The following is a 21299-nucleotide window of genomic DNA, read 5'->3' on the forward strand; positions in this document are numbered from 1 at the left end:
CTATCAAGTTCCTCTGGCATAACACCGCAACAACTCTGCCAAGAGAGACTCAGTGAGCTATGGTCACACCCTCTCACCTTCTAGATCCTGGGAGGAAAGGGGGCTCTTCTATCTCAGTATTCTATCTCAGCCTAGGAGTGGTAGCTGCCCCTTGTATCCGCTATTCCTATATTCTTTAAAATTCTCTTTACTTCTTACTAACCAAACCCTCATTATTCTAATTCCCTATTGTGATAGTAATTCTTTATATAAAACTTCTCTTGTTTAAACTACTATGTGGTTTCTCTCTCCTGGTTAGACCCAAAATTAACACATTAGTCATCTCCCTACACTCACTGGGCCATGGACCTCTATTTCCAAAAATAATCTCCAATATCTGGAGGAAAAAATATAGGACCACAGTATTCACAGTGACTTAGCTAAATCAACTCTTAACATACACAGACTTGCATATTCTCTAAATGTCCTGTGCATTTTGTTTCTCCACAACTGTAACATAAGCCCTTGAGGGGAAAATGCATATTTAACATTTCTTTTATATCCTTCTCAAGATGTCTACTGTTTGCCATAAGGTAAGCAACAGACAAATTCTTGTTGACCGACTACATAAAATAATAGGTCTAAGTGACAGTTTCCTCAAACGTACAGCAGAGACCAAGACTAAACTTCGTGCCACTGTAACTTACCAGCCTGATGAGCTGTCGGTCCAGCCACCGGAGTACATCGGGCCCCTCCTCCGATTCCGCTCGGAACACTCCCAGCCGTGCCATCAAGACTGCTGCAGCCTCCTGGTCAAATGCTGCTTCTATGTGCCTGAGGTGACTCTGCGCATCTGCCCAACTGACAGTTCCAGAGTTAGTGCCAGGCTTACATTCAGGAGAAACCAGAAAGCGAGCCCTCCATTAAGACAAAGAAACAGACATCCTGTTCTCTCATCTAAGACAACAAAGATTCAAACTGCATTGTCAGTAAGGAATCACAGGAGCTTTACATACATTTTCATTTACCCTCATGTGACCTCTGAAGGCTATAAGAACAAAAGAAAAATTATAGAGAACTTCCCAACGCTCCCCCTGACATGATGAAAGCAGATACCCCAAAGGTACCTAAGTCTCCAGCCAGTGTTCCTTGTTCTAGGTCAATCTTACAAAAATCTAAATGTTTACAAATTCACAAAGCAAGTTCCCAGCAATACCCATGGTAGAAAGAATTAGCACGTATACAACTTTTCCAGACAAATAAAGCCACTATGAACAAAACTAAAACACAACAGATAGACCAGGAATAGATACGAGCAATGAACAATAATCATATCCAAAATACATAAAGAGCCCCTGCAAATCAATAAACAAGAAAAAGAAACAGGTTTTACAAACTGGGCAAAGGCTATCAAAGGAATACATATGGTCAATAAACATGAGAAGTACTCAACCCATTGATAAATGGGAAAATACATATAAGAGTAACAAACTGCTCCATATTTGCATGTTAAAGATTGATATATATCCATTATTAATGAGAAGACAGGACAGTCTCCTTACACTATTGGTAAGAATACAAATGAGCTTCTTAGGAGAGTAGTTTTGCAGTAACCAAATTTCCACTTCTATGCAGTGGCTGGAAAGAAACACTCATGTACACAAAGCCCTCAAAAATATGAATGCAGCACTGTTAGAAGGAAGATAGGACCTAACATGTTCTTTAATAGAGAAGTGGTACATCTCATCCATACCATTCAACACTATGCAGCCATTAAAATGAATGAAATAGAGGCTTATATGAATCAACGTGGAAGATGTTCTTGACATATTATTGAGAAAAGCTTCTGAACACATTAATGTAAGCCATACATGTATAAAATATATACATATAAATGCACAGAAATGGGATTCTGAAGTTAAGTGCCAGTATAGTAAGAGCATTTTACCTCTGTGGAGAGTGAGTAAAGAGACCTATTCCTTATATACTTAAGTGCTGCTTGAATCTTTTACAAGGAGAATATGTTTAAGGGTTACTTATCTGATAAACATAGTAATAAAAAACAAAAATAATTTTTTTTTTTGAGGAAGATTAGCCCTGAGCTAACATCTGCTGCCAATCCTCTTCTTTTTGCTGAGGAAGACTGGCCCTGAGCTAACATCCATGCCCATCTTCCTCTACTTTATATGTGGGACGCCTACCACAGCATGGCTTGCCAAGCGATGCCACGACCACACCTGGGATCTGAACCAGTGAACCTCAGGCTGCCGAAGTGGAACGTGTGAACTTAACTGCTGAGCCACTGTGTGGGCCCCACAAAAATAATTTTTAATCAACTTATTCCTACTGAGACATAATTCTCCTGGGCAAGTGCCTGTAGGCCTAACTAGGTTAGCCAACAATGCCTCTTTCTCTTCCTCCTTCTCTGATCAAATGAGCCAGTGAGGATTGGTGAGAACTATTCAATGGAATTATAAAGTTTAAACTAACAGATGTTAAATTATCTCTTCATAGGAAAAACATCAGTCAGTGGCAACAGAAAGGAAACTGGCACTGCTCACTTTCGGGCCACGGTGGTCACGCGGATGCGTCTCTGGGTGCTGGAGTGTTGATACTGCGTGACAAACTGGATGGCACCTCTGCCTCCTTGGGGGATCGGGGCATTGTGCTGCAGGGCGAGAGGCCAGACACATTATTACTATCACAGGCGTGAACTCAAACACAGTCACAGAGCCCACTGTACTCTTCCTAAAATGACTGACAGCCATGAAAGTAAGGTTCTTGATGCATTTTGAATGGTACACTTAAAATCTGGGCATTTCACTGTATGCAACTTTTTCCTCCAAGAAAAAGAATCATATTCAAAAAAATACTGACTCAAGTTAATAACGATATGCATACTAAAGTGTTTAGGAATGAAAGATACTGATGACTGGAATTTGCTTTGAAATGCATAAAAAATAAGATGGATTGATGGATAGATAGATACGTGACAAAGCAAATACAGAAAAATGTTAATCTAAGTGGTGGGTACATGGATAACTGTACAATTCTTTTAATTTTTCTCTGTTTAAATTTTTTTTAAATAAAATATTGAGGAAAGAACTGACATCTAAAAATTCACCAACATTATGATGGCTAGCAAAAGATACTACTCTTCTGATGAACTTATCAGTTCAATAATAAAGTGACGAAAGCAATTTGCTGTCTGACTCTGACCAAATCCTGGAAGGAATAAAAAATCATGCCAGACTGATATCAGGCCAAACACAAGCCAAAAGTGGCACCTGTTTGTGGAGAAAGAAACCAGAGACTACCAGATTGTAATAAATCAGAAAACACAACACTGAGACATGACTATTCATGAAGAAATCCAACTCACCTGATTGACTACTTCAAAGTAGATGCCGAGCGTAGATGTGGGATCCAGGCCACAGATTTTCCACTGACTCGTGCCACCGACACCAAGTTCCTAGGGGTGAGAATAGGAATTAAAAAAAAAAACTAAACTGAAAAGCTACTCCTGTGGTGAAGTGCTGATAAAAGTACTGGCTCTGAGAAGGGTAGGCTTAGAATATCCCATTCCAAATGAAAATTTAAATTTCACTGCAAAAAGTGCAATTATGGACCAGAATAAAGTTTAACTTTTATTACAATACTTTAAAATTAAGCTTTTTATGTTGCACTCAGAGATCAACTTTCATTACATCACTGAGATCTCTCTCTCTCCATATACACACACACATATATACACACACCTGGTACATAACACTGAAGTCAACTGAAAGAATCAACTCACCGTTAAGGAAGAAATAAACAGTAGAAAAGAAAAAGAATTATCTGCTTAGCTTGAAAGTTTTATGCACTTCTTTCATCATTATTATTAGAACAAGACATAGCTACAGAACATTAGCTACTAAGCATGACTTTTTAATGCAATTCCTTTACTCAAAAGCTACATATAAATTCTTGGTAAGAGAACTGAGATTTTGGCGGTATGAAGGCTGGTTTTTATTGACTAGTCGAATGGCTCCAGTGAGATATATATGAGGCTCACAAAAATGTGAAGAGAATCACTGTTTTAACCATGACATGTAGAAGAAAAGGTGGCAGTTGTTAAAAATACCTAGAATCACCAAGAAGATTACTAGACTCTGAAACATACATTCTACCATTATAGAGATAGCAAGCATTACATATCTTAAAACACCTCATCAAAACGCAGAATACTGTGCTTAGAAAGTAATGTGGTTACGTATTACGAGAGTAACGCTATTTCTGCTATGTTACTCTGAATCCACCCAAACGGTACACTGTCAGCTGAGTACAGCTGACACCAGTCTGGTCTCTACAAAGCCACACCAGGAGCCTATGTACCTGGCCACAGAACTGGCAATCTCAGGAACGTGATGGTCAGAGGAGAAAGGGAAGATTCTTAGGTGAAATCACATAGCAGCTCTAAAGTGGAAAGTGGGGAGGACACTCTGTTTTACCAGTATTTCTTAAGCAAGATTGTGAGACGGATGGATTGGTAGGCGCTTACCTTTCCTCTTAGTGGCCCTTTCTAAAAGAAGCAGATAACATCTGCCGGAAGGTCAAGAACCTCTATGACAAACCTTGCTAAAACACTCCTTATCCTAAATTACAGCAGTCCCCACTTATCCATGGTTTCAGCTACCTATGGTCAACCTCAGTCCAAAATTATTAAATGGGAAATTGCAGAAAAAAACAATTCTTAAGCTTTAAATTACACACTGTTCTGAGCAGTGTGATGAAATCTTGTGCCATTCTGCTCTGTCCCACTTGGGATGTGACTCATCCCTTTACCCAGCGTTATCCACACTGTAGACGCTCCCCACCCACTAGTCACTTAGTAGCCATCTCAGTTATCAAACCGACTGTTGCAGTACTGCAGCACTTGTGTTCAAGTAACCCTTATTTTACCTAATAATGGCCCCAAAGTGCAAGAGTAGTGATGCTGGCAATTCGGATACGCCAAACAGAAGCCATAAAGTGCTTCCCTTAAGTGAAAAGGTGAAATTCTTGACTTAAACAAGGAAATAAAAAACTCAGATGCTGAGGCTGCTAAGATCTATGGTAAGAATGAATCTTCTATTCGTGAAATTGTGAAGGAGAAAGAAATTTGTCCTAGTTTTGCTGTTGCACCTCAAACATGCATGTATAGAACAAAACATAGTATATATTGGGTTCGGTACTAGCCTCAGTTTCAGGCATCCACTGGGGGTCTTGGAACGTACCTCTCACAGATAAGGGGGGACTACTGTCGTTTCCCCCATCTATCTACTTTCCCAGAATTTACCAGCCCTGGAAGCTCAAAGTCCCTTTCCTTTGTCTTATCACTTTTCTACAAATTTATTGTTCTTCTGTTAAGATGCTACATAACCTGAAGTTCTAATCACCCCTTTGAGTTACTTATCACTGAGAATGTATGAGCGATGTATATATGCATGATGTATGTGTTAATAAACTTCTGTTTGTTTTTCTCTTGTTAACCTGTCTTTTGTCAGTCTAATTGGAAGGGCCCTAGCCAATGACACTAAGATGAGTAGAAGAAAAAGAAAATTTTTCCTCCCCTATAGCACCAATGCCCAACTGTGGCCACAAACCCTCCAGAGCCGCAAAAGTACACACTCACTAATACACAAACCCCTTACATAAGCATTTACCCTGACTTTATCAGAGGAACTGTAAAGATAGAATTAGGAAATCACCATTTTACAATCCCTAATGAAATACACTGATTCAAGTAAGGATGACCCATGGATGCTAAAACCATCAGGTGAAAGGCTGTTGGCAAACAAGATATTCACATTGTGCTACAATCTCGTTCAACAGCTTTCTTACTAACAGCAAAAAGGAAAAGTGCCCTTATAATGGGAGGATGAGGGGCAGTCATCACCATCACCACACAATCTAACTCAGTAGCTCTAACATAGGATGACCAGACAGCATTGCCTTTTGATCAAACACAGCATGACGAACACAGATCACTCAGGAAGTATGGTGGACAGAAAGGTTTAACCTGAATCTCATCACTAATCTAACTTCCACTTCACAGGAATATAGGGAAGATAGAAACAAGTTAAACACAGATGCAATGCTGGTTAGACTGGGGATAAAACAGCCAGAAAGGGCATTTGGGGAGAAATTAGGGAAAGAATATGACTAGATATTAGAAAATTATTGTTTTTTTTAGGTTTAATGATAATGTCATGGTAGGAGAACATCCTTATTTTTAGAAGATGCATATGGAAACACTGAAAGACAAAGTGTCACGACGTCTACAACATGTTTTCAAAGCTTCTGCAAACATATGATAAAGCCAATATGGCAAACAGATGGTAATCAGATAAAGCAAATGTGGCAAGAAAAGAAGACAGAGCAATTGTGACAAAATGTTAAGTATTCACTCTAAATGGTGGGTATATAGGAATCCATTACACTCTTCCTTAAACTTCTCTGTATGTTTGAAGATTCTACTCTCCTCTGCCTAAAAATTTCATGGTTGATCCGTACCAGATCCTAGAACAGCTAACCAGTTTGTACTAATTAAAAAAATTATCTTCTTAGGCAGATTTTAAGTCTTATGGAAAATATTTTGAACAGGGAAGCCTTCCAAAGCCCTGCCAGGAAATAGGGGTAGGAGTTCCTTAGTACACTGGGGTAATGAGTGACTCATCAGATGCACTTTGAGGCAGCAACCTGCCTCACCCCTGACCCAGGGGATTATACGAATATTCTCTCAAATCACCTTGCCTCTGATAAGTTCAACAAAAGTTTAATCAAAGTAGTCATTAAGTGAATGTGCACTGCTGATGAAGATGTGAAAGATGAAATCTCGTGTGGGCTTCAATTGTGCCAGGATCTGTTCTGTTTTACCAGAACTAACTCGTTTAATCCTCCCAGTAGTGCTATAAAGTAAGGTACTGTGACGACCTCCATTCCCAGCTAAGGACATCATATCCCAGAGTGATTAAAGACCTTGTCCAGGCCACGTGGCTAGCAGTGGCAGACGCACACCCTGAATCCACCTCTGGTTCCACAGTCCACCCGCTCATTGAACATGACAATGAGGGAAGGACTATGATAATCCGAGCCCAGAGCCACCCTGGACAGGCCCCACAGGACCACACTATTTGTCTCCTGGCAGCTCAAGTATAATCAGAGGAAGTGGGCCATCAGCAAAGCCACCTCACCACCCACTGATAACTAAACTTCATTCACATATCCTCAAAGAACACAGACATCTGCATACACAAGTGTCATCTACTGCCCAACCAACTCAAAACTGTCTCTGAGAAGTGAGACAAAGCTATCACCCTTAAGGGTAATAAGCACACAGGTTTATTACTGAAGGATTTTGCTGAATGCCTGCCTTGTGCTGCACAGAATGCCTTGTGGTTCACTGCCACAGCAATATAAGCAGGGTAGTGGGGTCAGGGGAACCTGTACTCAAACTCCTCCATGTCAGCTCTGACCTTGAGCAAGATACTCAACCTTTCTGAGCCTGTTTTCTCCTCTGACCATTTAGATAGATGGACAGATAGAAATGACACCACATCTCAGAGTTATGGTCCCATTAGTAAGAGTTAGCCCTTCTCCCCTCACCACAGACATATCCCGAGAGGTGACACAATACAAGGTCTTCCCATTCTGACATTCCTAACAGGTTAAATCCCTGGGCATAGCAGGTGAGGGTGATGGAGGAGTTTTTCTTACATTTTCTGACACACACGGTCCTTTCACATTCAGAGATACACAAGGACCAATGGCTCCTGCAATCTTCAGTTCCCGAGAGGTCTACAACAGAGTTAGATAAGAGGATAAAGTTAAAAATCACTGAGAGCCACCCTCTCATGAAGGACACAAATAAAACTCAAAGAAAAACGACAGTGTTATCATTCCACGAAGAGAAAATCGTATGGATGAAAGTACACAAATACTCTTACAAGCTTTTCCAGGGCCACTGTGAACTGAATAACACTTTAATAAAACCCTCCTTTAGAACGTGCATTATCTTTGTTCCAATGATGATGCAGCATTTTCAACTTTCTCAACTCTGAAATTTACACATAGAAGATAACAATTCTACCAACAATACTACATTCTTTTCCAATCCCATGCACCCAGTCACAATTACCTATAATTGCTAATCAGTGATTATACTGCTCTGTATTGTTTCAAAAATACTTAATTCATGAACTCCAACATAAGGACAAAGCCAACATACTTAGATTTTAAAATCTGAATCCACTTTAGCAAAGTCCGTTCCTCTTCATCTTTTTAAAAAGAATCTCAAACATTTGAGAATGTTGTTTAAAGTTTAACCTAGATGAGCTAATGATTATCTGTAATTCTCAAAGTAATAATTCCAATCATATTTTCTAATGGCCCCTTTTAATATTTTCTCAAGGACTCAGAATCAAGTGTATAGAGCTATTAGTCCCTACATGGAAAAACAAAACCCAAACTCACAATGCTGCACTACTCCGGAATGCTCTGGCTAGTCTGCAGGCAGGCACTAAATATAAACTATGGTTCTGTGAATGCGTGGCCGATATCAATGGCTGGGTGGACGCTCCACACTGTGTGGCTGCCTCTTTGCTCGGCCCACCACCCCTTCTAAGGCCTGCTGTCCTAGAGCAGGGCAGAGAAGAGGCTGCAGGGGAACCAGACAACTCTCTGTTTAGAACATTAATAAATATACAGGTCATCTTTGAGAAGCAATAGAAAGAATACACTTTGTTGGGATATTTTGCTGGGAACCTTTTAATTTGCCTTTAGATGCCTGTGTCCAGCAGGCTGAAGGTTCTGAAAACCTGACGACTAAATAAGCACAAACAGTATTCTTCTACTGAAGCTTTAGAAATCTACAGTACCTTTACTTCCAAAGTAGCACCAAATGCCATTCGGAAATTCCCATTAAAATCTTTACTGAAAATTCTTTGGAATGTCTGTTTGAAGAGAGAAGTGTTGAAAGAATCTCCCATCACCATGTGGCCTCTATGAAATAAAAAAGGAAAAAGAAAGTGAACGTTTCAGATGACTGAAAGTCATTCAGATGCTTCCTCAGTATTCACGAACAATAACTTAGAGAACAAGAGACCATGTCCATAAAGGTGCTGTTGACTGACTTAAATGGAAAACAAGTTCAATTTGTACTTAGGAAAGAGTATTTTTAAAACATTAAACACAGAACACTTTGAAACTTTTATATTTTGATCACTGTGGTGGTTATATAAATCTATAGAGACGAAATCTCAAAGAACCATACATACAACATATAAAAAAAAGAGTGCATGTAAAAACAGGTGAAATCCAAGTAAGGTCTGTAATATCGTTAACTGTATAATACCAAGGTCAATTTCCTGGACTTGACATTGTACTATATTTCTGTAAGATGTTACCACTGGGAGTCGGTAGATGAGGAGTATGGATGGGCCTCTTTGTAATATTTTCGCAATTTCTTGTGAATCTATAATTATTTCAAAAAAACCCCCCAAAACCAAAAAACCTTTTACCAATAAACCCATAGATTTAAAGGTGATCTACTGAGAAAATGCTTGCCAACTCCTCTCACATGTTATTTGGTATGGGAAAATACCCAGGCCTGTGGGAAATCCTTTTCAGGTTAATTCACTGTCTCAAAACATTGAATCTTTGGCTCTGCATGAATTATTTATTCTAGTTTATGAACATCTATATTCATCCCTGTTTTGAGGTCAGAGGAAAATACTGTTCAAAATTTCAGCATTTCACATATTTGGGCAGATGAGCACAGCTTAATACAAGTTACGCATCCAGCCACTGATCATCAAACAGGATCTCAGAATTGGGAAGAACACAAGAAAGATCATCTGATCGAGCTCTCTGAGTGCCTGACGCCTCCAGAGACACAGATGGCTATCTGGCCCCAAATACCCACCATTCCCACTTTCCTTAGTCATGGGTCCATGGTTTCCTGGAATAAGGATTCTATTTCTCAGCCTGCTTTGCATGTAGCTGTGTGACTCAGCTTTGCCTTTTGGGAATGGCCTTTGTGATTTATGGGGGGGCATCCTTTTTTAAAAAATTTTATTGAGTTTATGATAGTTTACAACCTTATGAAATTTCGGTTGTACATTATTGTTTGTAAGTCGTGGTGTAGACGCACCACTTCACCCTTTGTGCCCACCCTCCACCCCTTTTCCCCTGGTAGCCACTAATCTGTTCTCTTTGTCTACATGTTTAACTTCCACATGTGAGTGGAGTCATACAGATTGTCCTTCTCTATCTGGCTTATTTCACTTAATATAATTCCCTCAAGGTTCATCCATGTTGTTGTGAATGGGATGATTTTATCCCTTTTTATGGCTGAGTAGTATTCCATTATATATATTCTTTTTTATTTTTATTCATTATATAGTATTCTTTTTATGGCTGAGCAGTATTCCATTATATATAGATATAGATATAGATATGCCTATAGATAGATATAGATATAGATATGGTATCTCTATTTTTAATTTTTTGAGAAATCTCCATACTGTTTTCCATAGTGGCTGCATCAGTTTGCATTCCCATCAACAGTGTATGAGGGTTCCTTTTTCTCCACAATCTCTCCAACATTTGTCACTTTTTGTTTTGGTTATTTTTGCCATTCTAATGGGTGTAAGGTGATATCTTAGTGTAGTTTTCATTTGCATTTCCCTGATGATCAGTGATGAGGAGCATCTTTTCATGTGTCTATTGGCTATCCGTATATCTTCTTTGGAGAAATGTGTGTTCATTTCCCCTGCCCATTTTTGGATCAGGTTGTTTGATTTTTTGTTGTTGAGCTGTGTGAGTTCTTTATATATTATGGAGATTAACCTTTTGACGGATAAATAACTTGTAAATATTTTTTCCCAACTAGTGGGTTGTTTTTTTGTTTCAATCCTGTTTTCCCTTGCCTTGAAGAAGCTCTTTAGTCTGATGAAGGCCTATTTGTTTATTCTTTCTATTGTTTCCCTTGTCTGAGAAGCCATGGTGTCTGAAAAGATCCTTTTAATACTGATGTCAAAGAGTGTACTGCCTATATTCTCTTCCAGAAGTCTTATGGTTTCAGATCTCACCTTTAGGTCTTTGATCCATTTTGAGTTTATTTTTGTGAATGGTGAAAAAGAATGGTCAATTTTCATTCTTTTACATGTGGCTTTCCAAGTTTCCCAGCACCATTTGTTGAAAAGACTTTCTTTTCTCCATTGTACGCCCTCAGCTCCTTTGTCAAATATTAGCTGTCCATAGATGTGTGGTTTTATTTCTGGGCTTTCAATTCTGTTCCATTGATCTCTGCACCTGTTTTTGTACCAATACCATGCTGTTTTGATTACTGTAGTTTCATAGTATGCTTTGAAGTCAGGGATTGTGATGCCTCCAGCTTTGTTGTTCTTTCTCAGGAGTGCTTTAGCAATTCGGGGTCTTTTGTTGCCTCATATGAATTTTAGGATTCTTTGTTCTATTTCTGTAAAGAATGTCACTGGGATTCTGATTGGGATTGCACTGAATCTGTAGATTGCTTTAGGTAGTATGGACATTTTAACTATGTTTATTCTTCCAATCCATGTGCATGGAAGGTCTTTCCATCTCTTTATGTCGTCATCAATATCTTTCAGGAAAGTCTTGTAGTTTTCGTTGCATAGGCCTTTCACTTCCTTAGTTAAATTCACCCCAAGGTATTTTATTCTTTTTGTTGCAATTGTGTTTGATGGTATTGTGTTCATGAGTTCTTTTTCTGTTAGTTTGTTATTAGAGTATAGAAATGCCAACGATTTATGTAAGTTGATTTCATACCCTGCAACTTTGCCATAGTTGTTGATTATTTCTAAAAGTTTTCTAATGGATTCTCTGGGGTTTTCTATATATAAGATCACGTCGTCTGCAAACAGCAAGAGCTTCACTTCTTTCCTATTTAGATTCCTTTTATTCCTTTCTCTTGCCTAATTGCTCTGGCAAAACTTCCAGTACTATGTTGAATAAGAGTGGTGACAGAGGGCATCCTTGTCTTGTTCCTGTTTTCAGGGGGATGGCGCTCAATTTTTGCCCATTGAGTATGATGTTGGCTGTGGGTTTGTCATATATGGCCTTTATTATGTTGAGGTAATTTCCTTCCATCGCCATTTTGTTCAGAGTTTTTATCATAAATGGCTGTTGGATCTTGTCAAATGCTTTCTCTGCATCTATTGAGATGATCATGTGGTTTTTATTTCTCACTTTGTTGATGTGGTGTATCATGTTGATTGATCTGCAGATGCTGAACCATCCCTGTGTGGGGGAGCATTCTTATGGAAAGGGGCATATCCTTCTCAGACCCTTCCTCCTTCCTCCTTCCTGCTGCTATGACATAGTTAGAGCCAGCAACCAATGTGAACCAAAGCTGGCACAGCAAGGTCAAGGAAGCAGCACGGGAGGAGCTTCAGCTCCTGATGATGACAAAATCAATATACCGGCCCTGGCTGCCTACCTCTAATGAGAAAAAGAAACCTGTTTTGGGATTTCTATCACATTCACATAAACCTATCCTGACTCACACCCACCCTCTACAACATACTTGCCAGGTTATCATCCTGATTAGACTTGAACTCCTCCAGCATCTGAAGCTTACGCCCTCTAGAGGCAGTCCATTCGATGCTTGGACAGTGCTGACTGTTACGATAGGCCGTCCTTTATACTCAGTGAAATTCTGTTTCCCAGCAGCTTTCACCACTGGTTCTAGTTCTGCCCTTTGGTCACATACAGAACAAATTTGATTCCTTCTCCAGAGAACAGGCCTTCAATTGCTAAATACAGTTCTCACACCCATCTGTCTTCAGTGTAATATCTTCCAGACCCTTCAATCATTCTCCATATGACATAGTTTCAAGTACTCTCCACTACTCTTACTGCTCCCCTTTGAACATCCCCAGTTCATCTATACATCCCTTTTAAGCTGAAATGCTCAGAGCAGAACATGATATAATCTGCTAAGATGTGACTAGCACCAAGGAAACCAAGACTATGATCTTCTTGGAAGATAATCGACTCCTGTAACACAGCTTAGGATCATCTTGTCTTTGCTGGAATTCACCCCAAACAGCTGGCTCACCTTTAGGTATCAACTAAAACCTCTGAAGTCTTTTTCTGGTAATGTCACTGCTAACACTCTTCCCTCATATCATATTTGTGCAACAGGTGATATGACCATAATACTAAGTCATTCAGGAGTCAATGACCTCACTAAAAATCTGATGGAAGTGATGGTCCCTCTCCACAGAGGAAAGATACACACACACAAACTCAGGCATATAAACTTGGGAATGTTCAGAAATACACTAAAGCTGTTCTGTTGATGCTCCAAGACAAGAATTCCTAGAGGGCAGTGATAGGAGTTCACCTTATTAAACGAGGCTCACGGATATAGCTACGTGAGCACCACTGGGACACTCTCACCTAAGACGTCTGTTGCTCTCCAGGACAGTTTCAGGTGACGTGGGTTCTATCTTCTACCCTCCCCTCCTTTACTCAGTGAGGACCAGCAGCACCACCTGGGAGCTTGTTAGAAACTCAGAATCTCAGGCCCATCCCACAGCTCTCTACCAGTGCTTCTTACACTGTTCTGCGCATATAAATCACCTGGGATTTTGTTCAGATGCAAGTTTTGATTCAACAGGTCTAGGGTTAGGCTCAAGATGCTTGTTTCTAACAAGCTCTCACACGAGGCTGACGCTGCCTGTGCTCGGCCACACTTTGAGCACTGAAGGTCCACAACAGTGGTTCTCAAGCTCTGCTCCATTAAACGCTCAAGGAACTTTAAAAAATATGGATGCCCAGGCCACATCCCATGCTAATTAAATCAGAATCTCTGGGAACAAGACCCAAAGCAAGAGGAGTTTTTAAAGTTCCCTGGGTGATTCTGACGTGTAGCTGGCTTCAGACCAGGGCTGCACATCAGTGGTTCTCACACTTTCACATGCAACAGAATCCCTCAGAGAGCTTGTTAAAACTGACTGAAAGGCTGTACCCTCAGAGCTTCTGATTGAGGGGGCCTGGGGCGAGGCCCAAGGATGTACATTTCCAACAGGCCCCATGAGTCCCAAAGGTTCCTGGCCAGGTGCCACTGCACTTTTGAGAACCACCACTCTATATGATGACGTGTGCTCACAACACAGACTTAGGCTCTAAGCACACCCCGCGATGCACCCTCCAGCCTGAGTGTCTGCTCAGTGTTAGTCATGACGTATGGTCACTAAACCAGGGAAAGAGTCCCCAGTTGCTCTGGCATTCAGACCTTATTTCCCCCCTTCTCACAAGGAAGTGCTGTGCTGAAGGCCACATACTCCATGCTTGCTTTCTTTCTTGCCCTGGTATCTCTAACAATTCTAAAGAAGAAATGAAGTTACTCTAATAGGACTTGTTCATACTGAACCCTTGGGATCTCCTGCTAATCACTGCTTCCTCCTCCCAGAGGCCCACACACCCACCCCAGAGACTGAAGCCACAACCTGGAGCTATGTGAAAGCTTATCTAAGTCAGCCTTTCCCATTCCAATGGTTCCATCACCCATTTGTCTTTCCTTAACACTCTCACTTTTCCCAGGTGTTCGCTGTCAACATACCCAGTAAGATTTGCACAACACTTCATCTCCAAAAGTCCAGTCTGATCAAGGGCACAAGCATAAATATCAATGCAGTGACCATTTGTAGCAGCTCGATTAGCAAGCATCTCATAGTGCTGTGAAGAGAGAATAATTATCTTCATGAAACAGCAATATCATTCACTACGTATAAATCACTATATAAAAAAAATGTAATCAAATACAGGAATATGGAGATAGTTTTCTCTATAACATCCAAATAAAATAAAAATACGATTTTCAATCTCAAAACACTGTTAGCAGTTTTAAGGCCATCCACTCTAAGGTCTCAGAGCTGGGACAGAAATTTAACAGCAGCCAAGATGTGGAAGGTCAAGCAAGAGCAACTTGCTGACTAGGAAGCATGGCCTCAGCAAAGCAGCTGTCACTCCAGAGCACCTTAACCCAGCACTGGGATACCACAACTGCAGCCTGTATCCAGGAGCACCTACCTTGGTCGCCTTTTTCATGAAACGTGCATTATCTTTCTCAATATCATGCCAGGAACGAATAGGGACCTTTAATTCATCTCCAACAACCATGCCAGGCCCTTGGGTGGGGGGACCCCCGGTAAACAACATAATCCTGGCTCCTGTGTTTGGAAAAGTGCCCTAAAACAGTAAATGGCAGCATTTTAGAAACATATAGCCCACCCCAGTATGCCTCCATTTCCCTAAAGAAATACTCCAAACATGAGTTCTCTTGAGCTGTTCTGAATACTGATGATACCACAAAACAACACAAATGACGATACAGAGAAGAAGCCCAAGGATTTTGTATACCTTTTTCTTTTTGCTGAGGAAGACTGGCCCTGAGCTAACATCTGTTGCCAATCTTCCTCTATTTTGTACGTGGGCTGCCACAACAGCATAGTCACAGATGAGTGGTATACATCTGTGCCTGGGACCCAGACCCAGGCCACTGAAGTGGAGTGCACCAAACTTAACCACTAGGCCACAGGGCCAGCCCCTGCACACTTTTATTAATTTACTGTGTGTACTTCCCATTGCCCTAATGCCTTGTTTCTCATGAAAACATCTGGTATTTTCAAAACATTGAGGGGCTCCTTCAATGTGGATAATAATAATGACTGAACCATTCGCTGCTAAATTAACAGTCAGCTGACTTAGATCACAGTTGATTTTCAAACAAGGCCAACAAACACAACTTCTGAGAGCAAGTTTGCATGGTTTGAGAGGTCCCGGTAAATTCTGAGTTACCTCCAACAAGCCGACAGCAATGGACAAAGCAACACCAGTGGATCGCAAAGGCCTCTTCCCCTGAGTTACGGGCCACGGGTCCCTCTGCAGCTCCCCAAGCAGATCAGTGAGGTTCATGTCAATCTTCTGAATGGGCTGCAGAAACCTGCATAGTTTTGAATGGACATATCAATCCTGGTTTATAAAGTACTCTGGTCTTTAGACCTGGGTGACACACACTTACTACTCTTCAAAATAATTATACAGAGTAGAAAAAACTTGCAATTTTTTTCTTCAAAGTTATCTCTAACTAGAAACAGAAAACAACTCAAACCAATTTTATTCAGGAACATAATTTAAAGCCTGATATATAGCAATTTATATACATAGCACAGAAAAAAATAAATTTAAACAGGAGCAAATCAGTTTAATTAAATTTTAAGCAGCAAAGAAATCCTAAAGACATGCCTAATGTGAACCCAGTCCATGTAAGGTTCATGTATGTGGACAACCTTCATCACTCTCAAGACACTCAGTTTGTGTTTTTTTTTTTTAAAAAAACTTTATTTTTCCTTCTTCTCCCCAAAGCCCCCCTGGTACGCAGTTGTATACTTTTAGCTGTAGGTCCTTCTAGTTGTGGCATGTGGGATGCTGCCTCAGCATGGCCTGATGAGTGGTGCCATGTCCGTACCCAGGATCCAAACCAGTGAAACCCTAGGCCGCCGCAGCGGAGTGCACAAACTTAACCACTCAGCCATGGGGCCGGCCCCATCAGTTTGTTTCTTTTGAGCCTTAGGAGTAATACAGAGACAAATGCTAGCTTCTCATCAGAGTAAGTGGCTGTCCCCAGAATGTGAGGCAATGCATTTTATCATGTCTGCCAACTGTCAATCTGTCCCTGGAACAGCCCCAGCCACTCAAAGGCTGAGTGTAATAAACACCTGGTCTCAGGTTTGTTTGAGGACACTCAACAGACCCCTTTTCGGTGTTCCCAGTTTTATTTAAGAATCAGAGAGGACAACAGCCATGTGTAAGAGAGAGGAATGATTGAGTACAGTCGTCTCAAAATCCTTGTGGTAACAAAACGCTAACAGGAAAAACACCTGAGCAAATCTGCCACAAGTATATATACCACTTGGTTATAAATTTTAAATACCTACTGATGGCTTAGGTGCATTATTGAACATTAAATATTGCTTAAGCTTAATCATTTAGTTTTTTCTCTAAAAACAAGAAAATAAAAGTTCCGGGAGTTTTCTTCCGTCACTCCAGTGGACTGCCCTGCACGCCCACCACTGTAGGTGTAATACTCTCTGTCAGTGCTCACCTGCTTGAAACAAAAGGGTGCTCCTGTGGTCGTGCTTGCTGCATGGGCATGGCAGGCGTGGTCAGGCCCAGCATATCCTAAAAAGACCAAAAACACTCATTTCCCATAATACTAAAAGCCAATGACTGACTAATTTTTAAGAAACACCCTTGCTCCTACTTGTGTACAACCAAGGCACGAACCTGTATTTGCTTTGCAGTTAAATCCTTGGTCCCTCGGAAGACAAAACTTTTGGAGATTCCTTCACAGCTGAGTTCGTGAACCTGAACCATCCTCCCAAACGTGATCAAACCCACCAGAGCATCTGGAGGAAGGAGACTCAGAGACATCTGCAGGGATTCTTTGAGTGCTTGAAGGTCATCTTCCTCTAGGCACGTGTCAACCACATAGAGGAAGATCAGAGGGGACTGAGGGCCTCGCTTTATGCAAAGAAAAACAGCATAACGATCAGCATACAAATGGATACAACCAGTTCTTTTTAAAGCAAATCAGGTATGTAAATAAGTCTGCATTCATATTTACTGTCAGGGGATAAGGACCTCTAAACAAAGCTCTGCTGACCTCATTAAATGACAGTTTCTATTAAAACAAACTAAACATAAAACTATCTGTATCTATGGGCCAGCCCCGTGGCCGAGTGGCTGGGTTCACGCACTCCACTTCAGCGGCCCGGGGTTTCACTAGTTTTGAATCCTGGGTGCAGACATGGCGCCGCTTGTCAGGCCATGCTGAGGCAGCGTCCCACATGCCACAACTGGAAGGACTCACAACTAAGAATACACAACTATGTACTGGGGGGTTTGGGAGAAAAAGGAAAAAAATTTTAAAAATCTTAAAAAAAACGTTTATTAAAAAAACTATCTGTACCTGACAATTTACTCTACATTTCTGAATGTCTTCTATACGCCAGACATTGTTCCAAGTCTGAACTGAATCAGTGCTCCCTTTTTTGGTAGCCTTCTATCAAGACCTGAAAGCAAGGTGAGCAAGTGCACATGCACCATAACCAAATGTTCAGGATCCTGCTGCCCACACAGCTTTAAATAGCCCAGACAGGTAAGAGACATGGGAGGCAAAGCATTTCAAGAGAAACTCAGTATTTAATGCTGCTCATTAGATGCAGGACAAACAAGTTACCTGTATCACATACTCAATTGTAGAAAACTGGGGCATCAATTCAGCAGGCTGATTCACCTCAGATATGCCTGTATAAGCGGGAGGAAACTGAAAAGACAAAAAAGCAATGATTTATTAGGGCTAAAAGATACTTACATTATACCTTTTCCATTTATAAAAATAGCTAACGACCATACATTTATTCTGGAAGCACAAAATAGAGAATACGTTACTAAAACATAAAAATCAAAATTTTAAATTTATAACCCTGCCTTATATTTATATTACATTTTAACTTTTTAAAATGCAGTTTTAGGTTACATTGTAACTTCCAAATGATTAAGAAAATGCACTATTAAAACCATTTCTTGGGGCTGGCCTGGTGGCATAGTGGTTAAGTTTGCGCCCTCTGCATCAGTAGCCCAGGGTTTGTAGTTCAGATCCTGGGCACTAACCTACACACCTACACACCGCTCATTAAGCCATGCTGTGGCAGTGTCCCACATACAAAGTAGAGGAAGACTGACACAAATGTTAGCTCAGGGCCAATCTTCCTCACCAAACAAAAATAACAAAACCATTTCCTTTTTTTTTTCCCCAAAGATTGGCACCTGAGCTAACAAATGTTGCCAATCTTTTTTTTTTTTTTTTGGTCTGCTTTTTCTCCCCAAATTCCCCCAGGATATAGTTGTATATTTTAGTTGTGGGTCCTTCTAGTTGTGGCAAGTGGGATGCCATGTCAAAGTGGCCTGACAAATGGTGCCATGTCCATGCCCAGGATCTGAACCAGTGAAACCCAGGGCTGCAGAAGCGGAGTGCACGAACTTAACCACTTGGCCATGGGGCCGGCCCCACAAAACCATTCCTTAAGCATTGCCCTGCAAATCAAGGGCTGATGTTTTAGCTGTCTCATCAACAGTCTATGTGGAAAAATAAAGCTTTTACTTGGGTTTATTATTTTAGCTGTTATCAATAAAGTAACACACATTCATTATAGAAAAATTGGCAAGTACAGGAAAATTAAGAAAAAAGGAAGAAAAAACCCTTACAGTCCTATCACCTAGAGGCAACTACTGTCAACACCTTGGCTTAGTTCCTTCCAGATTTTTTCTACTTAAGCACAGCTGAGATTATCCCGTATATACAATAGTGTGACCTGCTTTTTCTGCTTAACATGTCATAGGTGTTTTCTTTTGTTTTTAACTCTCTGCAAACATTTTAAATGCACAGCTTATAGGTTGACTTTTTCCCCCAATTTTTTTTATTGTGGTAAAATGCATATAAATTTTACCATCTTAATCTTTTTTCAGTGTACAGTTCAGGGGTCTTAAATACATTCATGTTGTGCAACTGTCTCCATCATCTGCCTCCAGAACTCTTCGTCTTGCAAAACTGAAACTCTGAACCTATTCAACCACAACTCCCCATTATCCCCTCTCTCAACCCCTGGCAACCACAATTTTACTTTCTGACTCCATGAATTTGACTACTCCAAGTACCTTATAAAAGTGGAATCATACAGTATTTGCCTTCAGTGACTAGCATAATGTCCTCAAGATTCATCCATGCTGTAGCATATGTCAGAATTTCCTTCCATTTTAAGGCTGATTATCTCACTGTATGTATATACCACATTTTGCTTACCCATATATACATCAATAGACACTTGGGTTGCTTCCACATTTTAGCTATTGTGAATAATGCTGCTATGAACATGGGTGTACAAGTATCTTTTCAAGACTGTTTTCAATTCTTTTGGGTATACTGGTATACTCAGAAGTGGAATTGCTGGATCACATGGTAATTCTAGTTTTAATTTTTGAGGAAACATCATACTGTTTTCCACAACGGCTGTACCATTTTACACTCCTACCAACAGTGCACAAGGGTTCCAACCTCCACATCCTTACCAACAACTTGCTATTTTCTGTTTTTTTGATAGTAGCCATGCTAATGAGTGCGAGGTGGTATCTCACTGTAGTTTTGATTTGCACTTCCCTAATAACTAATGATGCTGAGCATCTTTTCATGTTCTTATCAGTCATCTGTATATCGTCTTTGGAGAAATATCTATTCAAATTCTTTGCCCAGTTTTGAATTGGGTTGTTTGTTCTTATTGTTGACTTTTAGGACTTCTCTATATTATGGATATTAATCCCTTATTAGAGATACGACTTGCAAATATTTTCACCCATTCTCTGGGTCACCTTTTTACTCTGTTGACAATGTCTTTTGATGCCTTAGAATTTTCATAATAAATTATATCAAACACCGACATCAATTCTGAATGTAACAAGGTACAGAAATGTTTTTAAGACTTGAATGTACTCCTGAATCTCCCAGAGGTAAATCTTGAGTGTTACCTGCTTATAGTTTCCAATCCTGCTTTATCTCCCCAAATCCCCCCGGTACATAGTTGTATATCTTAGTTGCAGGCCCTTCCAGTTGTGGCATGTGGGACGCTGCCACAATGTGGCCTGACAAGCGGTGCCATGTCCACGACCAGGATCTGAACCGGCGAAACCCTGGGCCACCGCAGTGGAGTGGGTGAACTTAATCACTCGGCCACGGGGCCAGCCCCTCCAATCTTATAGTTTGTCATCAACTGTACACTGGACTCTTCATCACTGGACTTATTAGGTGCTATATCTGAGAATGAGACTGTTAACTGCAATTATGAGTAAATAAATGCATGCTGTTAATACCCTAAGATCTGCCAGAGCACTGTATATTATGTTGGGCACAATTAACTTTTTTTCTAACAAACAGCTTTAAAGAAGTATAGTTTATATATCATAAGTTCACCCATTTTAAATGTACAATTCAATGATTTTTAGTAAATGTACAGAGTTGTGCAATGATCACCACAATCCAGTTTCACATTTGCATTAGAGGTACACTACATTTTAAAGAGAAGTCTCATCATTTGTGAGCTCCTTCTAGCTCAGTAGTTTTAAAAAGTTTTAAATCAAAAGAAGCTCAACACTGATACCTGGATCCTAAAAATCAGAAAAGTCAGAAAATGAAA

General features: G+C 40.3%; 1 protein-coding gene across 1 annotated transcript in view; it reads right to left on the minus strand.

Annotated features, from left to right (window-relative positions):
• Positions 1–21299, minus strand: part of SEC23B (SEC23 homolog B, COPII coat complex component) — a 43258-nt gene that overhangs the window by 17497 nt on the left and 4462 nt on the right. The window contains exons 4-14 of the mRNA XM_070589503.1: positions 18293–18379; positions 17338–17574; positions 17156–17232; positions 15850–15994; positions 15082–15240; positions 14612–14727; positions 8880–9003; positions 7720–7800; positions 3362–3451; positions 2541–2647; positions 687–840 (exon numbers count right to left, since the gene is read on the minus strand). Of these exons, the coding sequence (XP_070445604.1) occupies positions 687–840; positions 2541–2647; positions 3362–3451; positions 7720–7800; positions 8880–9003; positions 14612–14727; positions 15082–15240; positions 15850–15994; positions 17156–17232; positions 17338–17574; positions 18293–18379 (1377 nt within the window). The remainder of the gene's footprint in view (positions 1–686; positions 841–2540; positions 2648–3361; positions 3452–7719; positions 7801–8879; positions 9004–14611; positions 14728–15081; positions 15241–15849; positions 15995–17155; positions 17233–17337; positions 17575–18292; positions 18380–21299) is intronic.

The sequence above is a fragment of the Equus przewalskii genome, chromosome 21, assembly GCF_037783145.1.
Source record: "Equus przewalskii isolate Varuska chromosome 21, EquPr2, whole genome shotgun sequence".
Taxonomy (NCBI): Eukaryota; Metazoa; Chordata; class Mammalia; order Perissodactyla; family Equidae; genus Equus; species Equus przewalskii.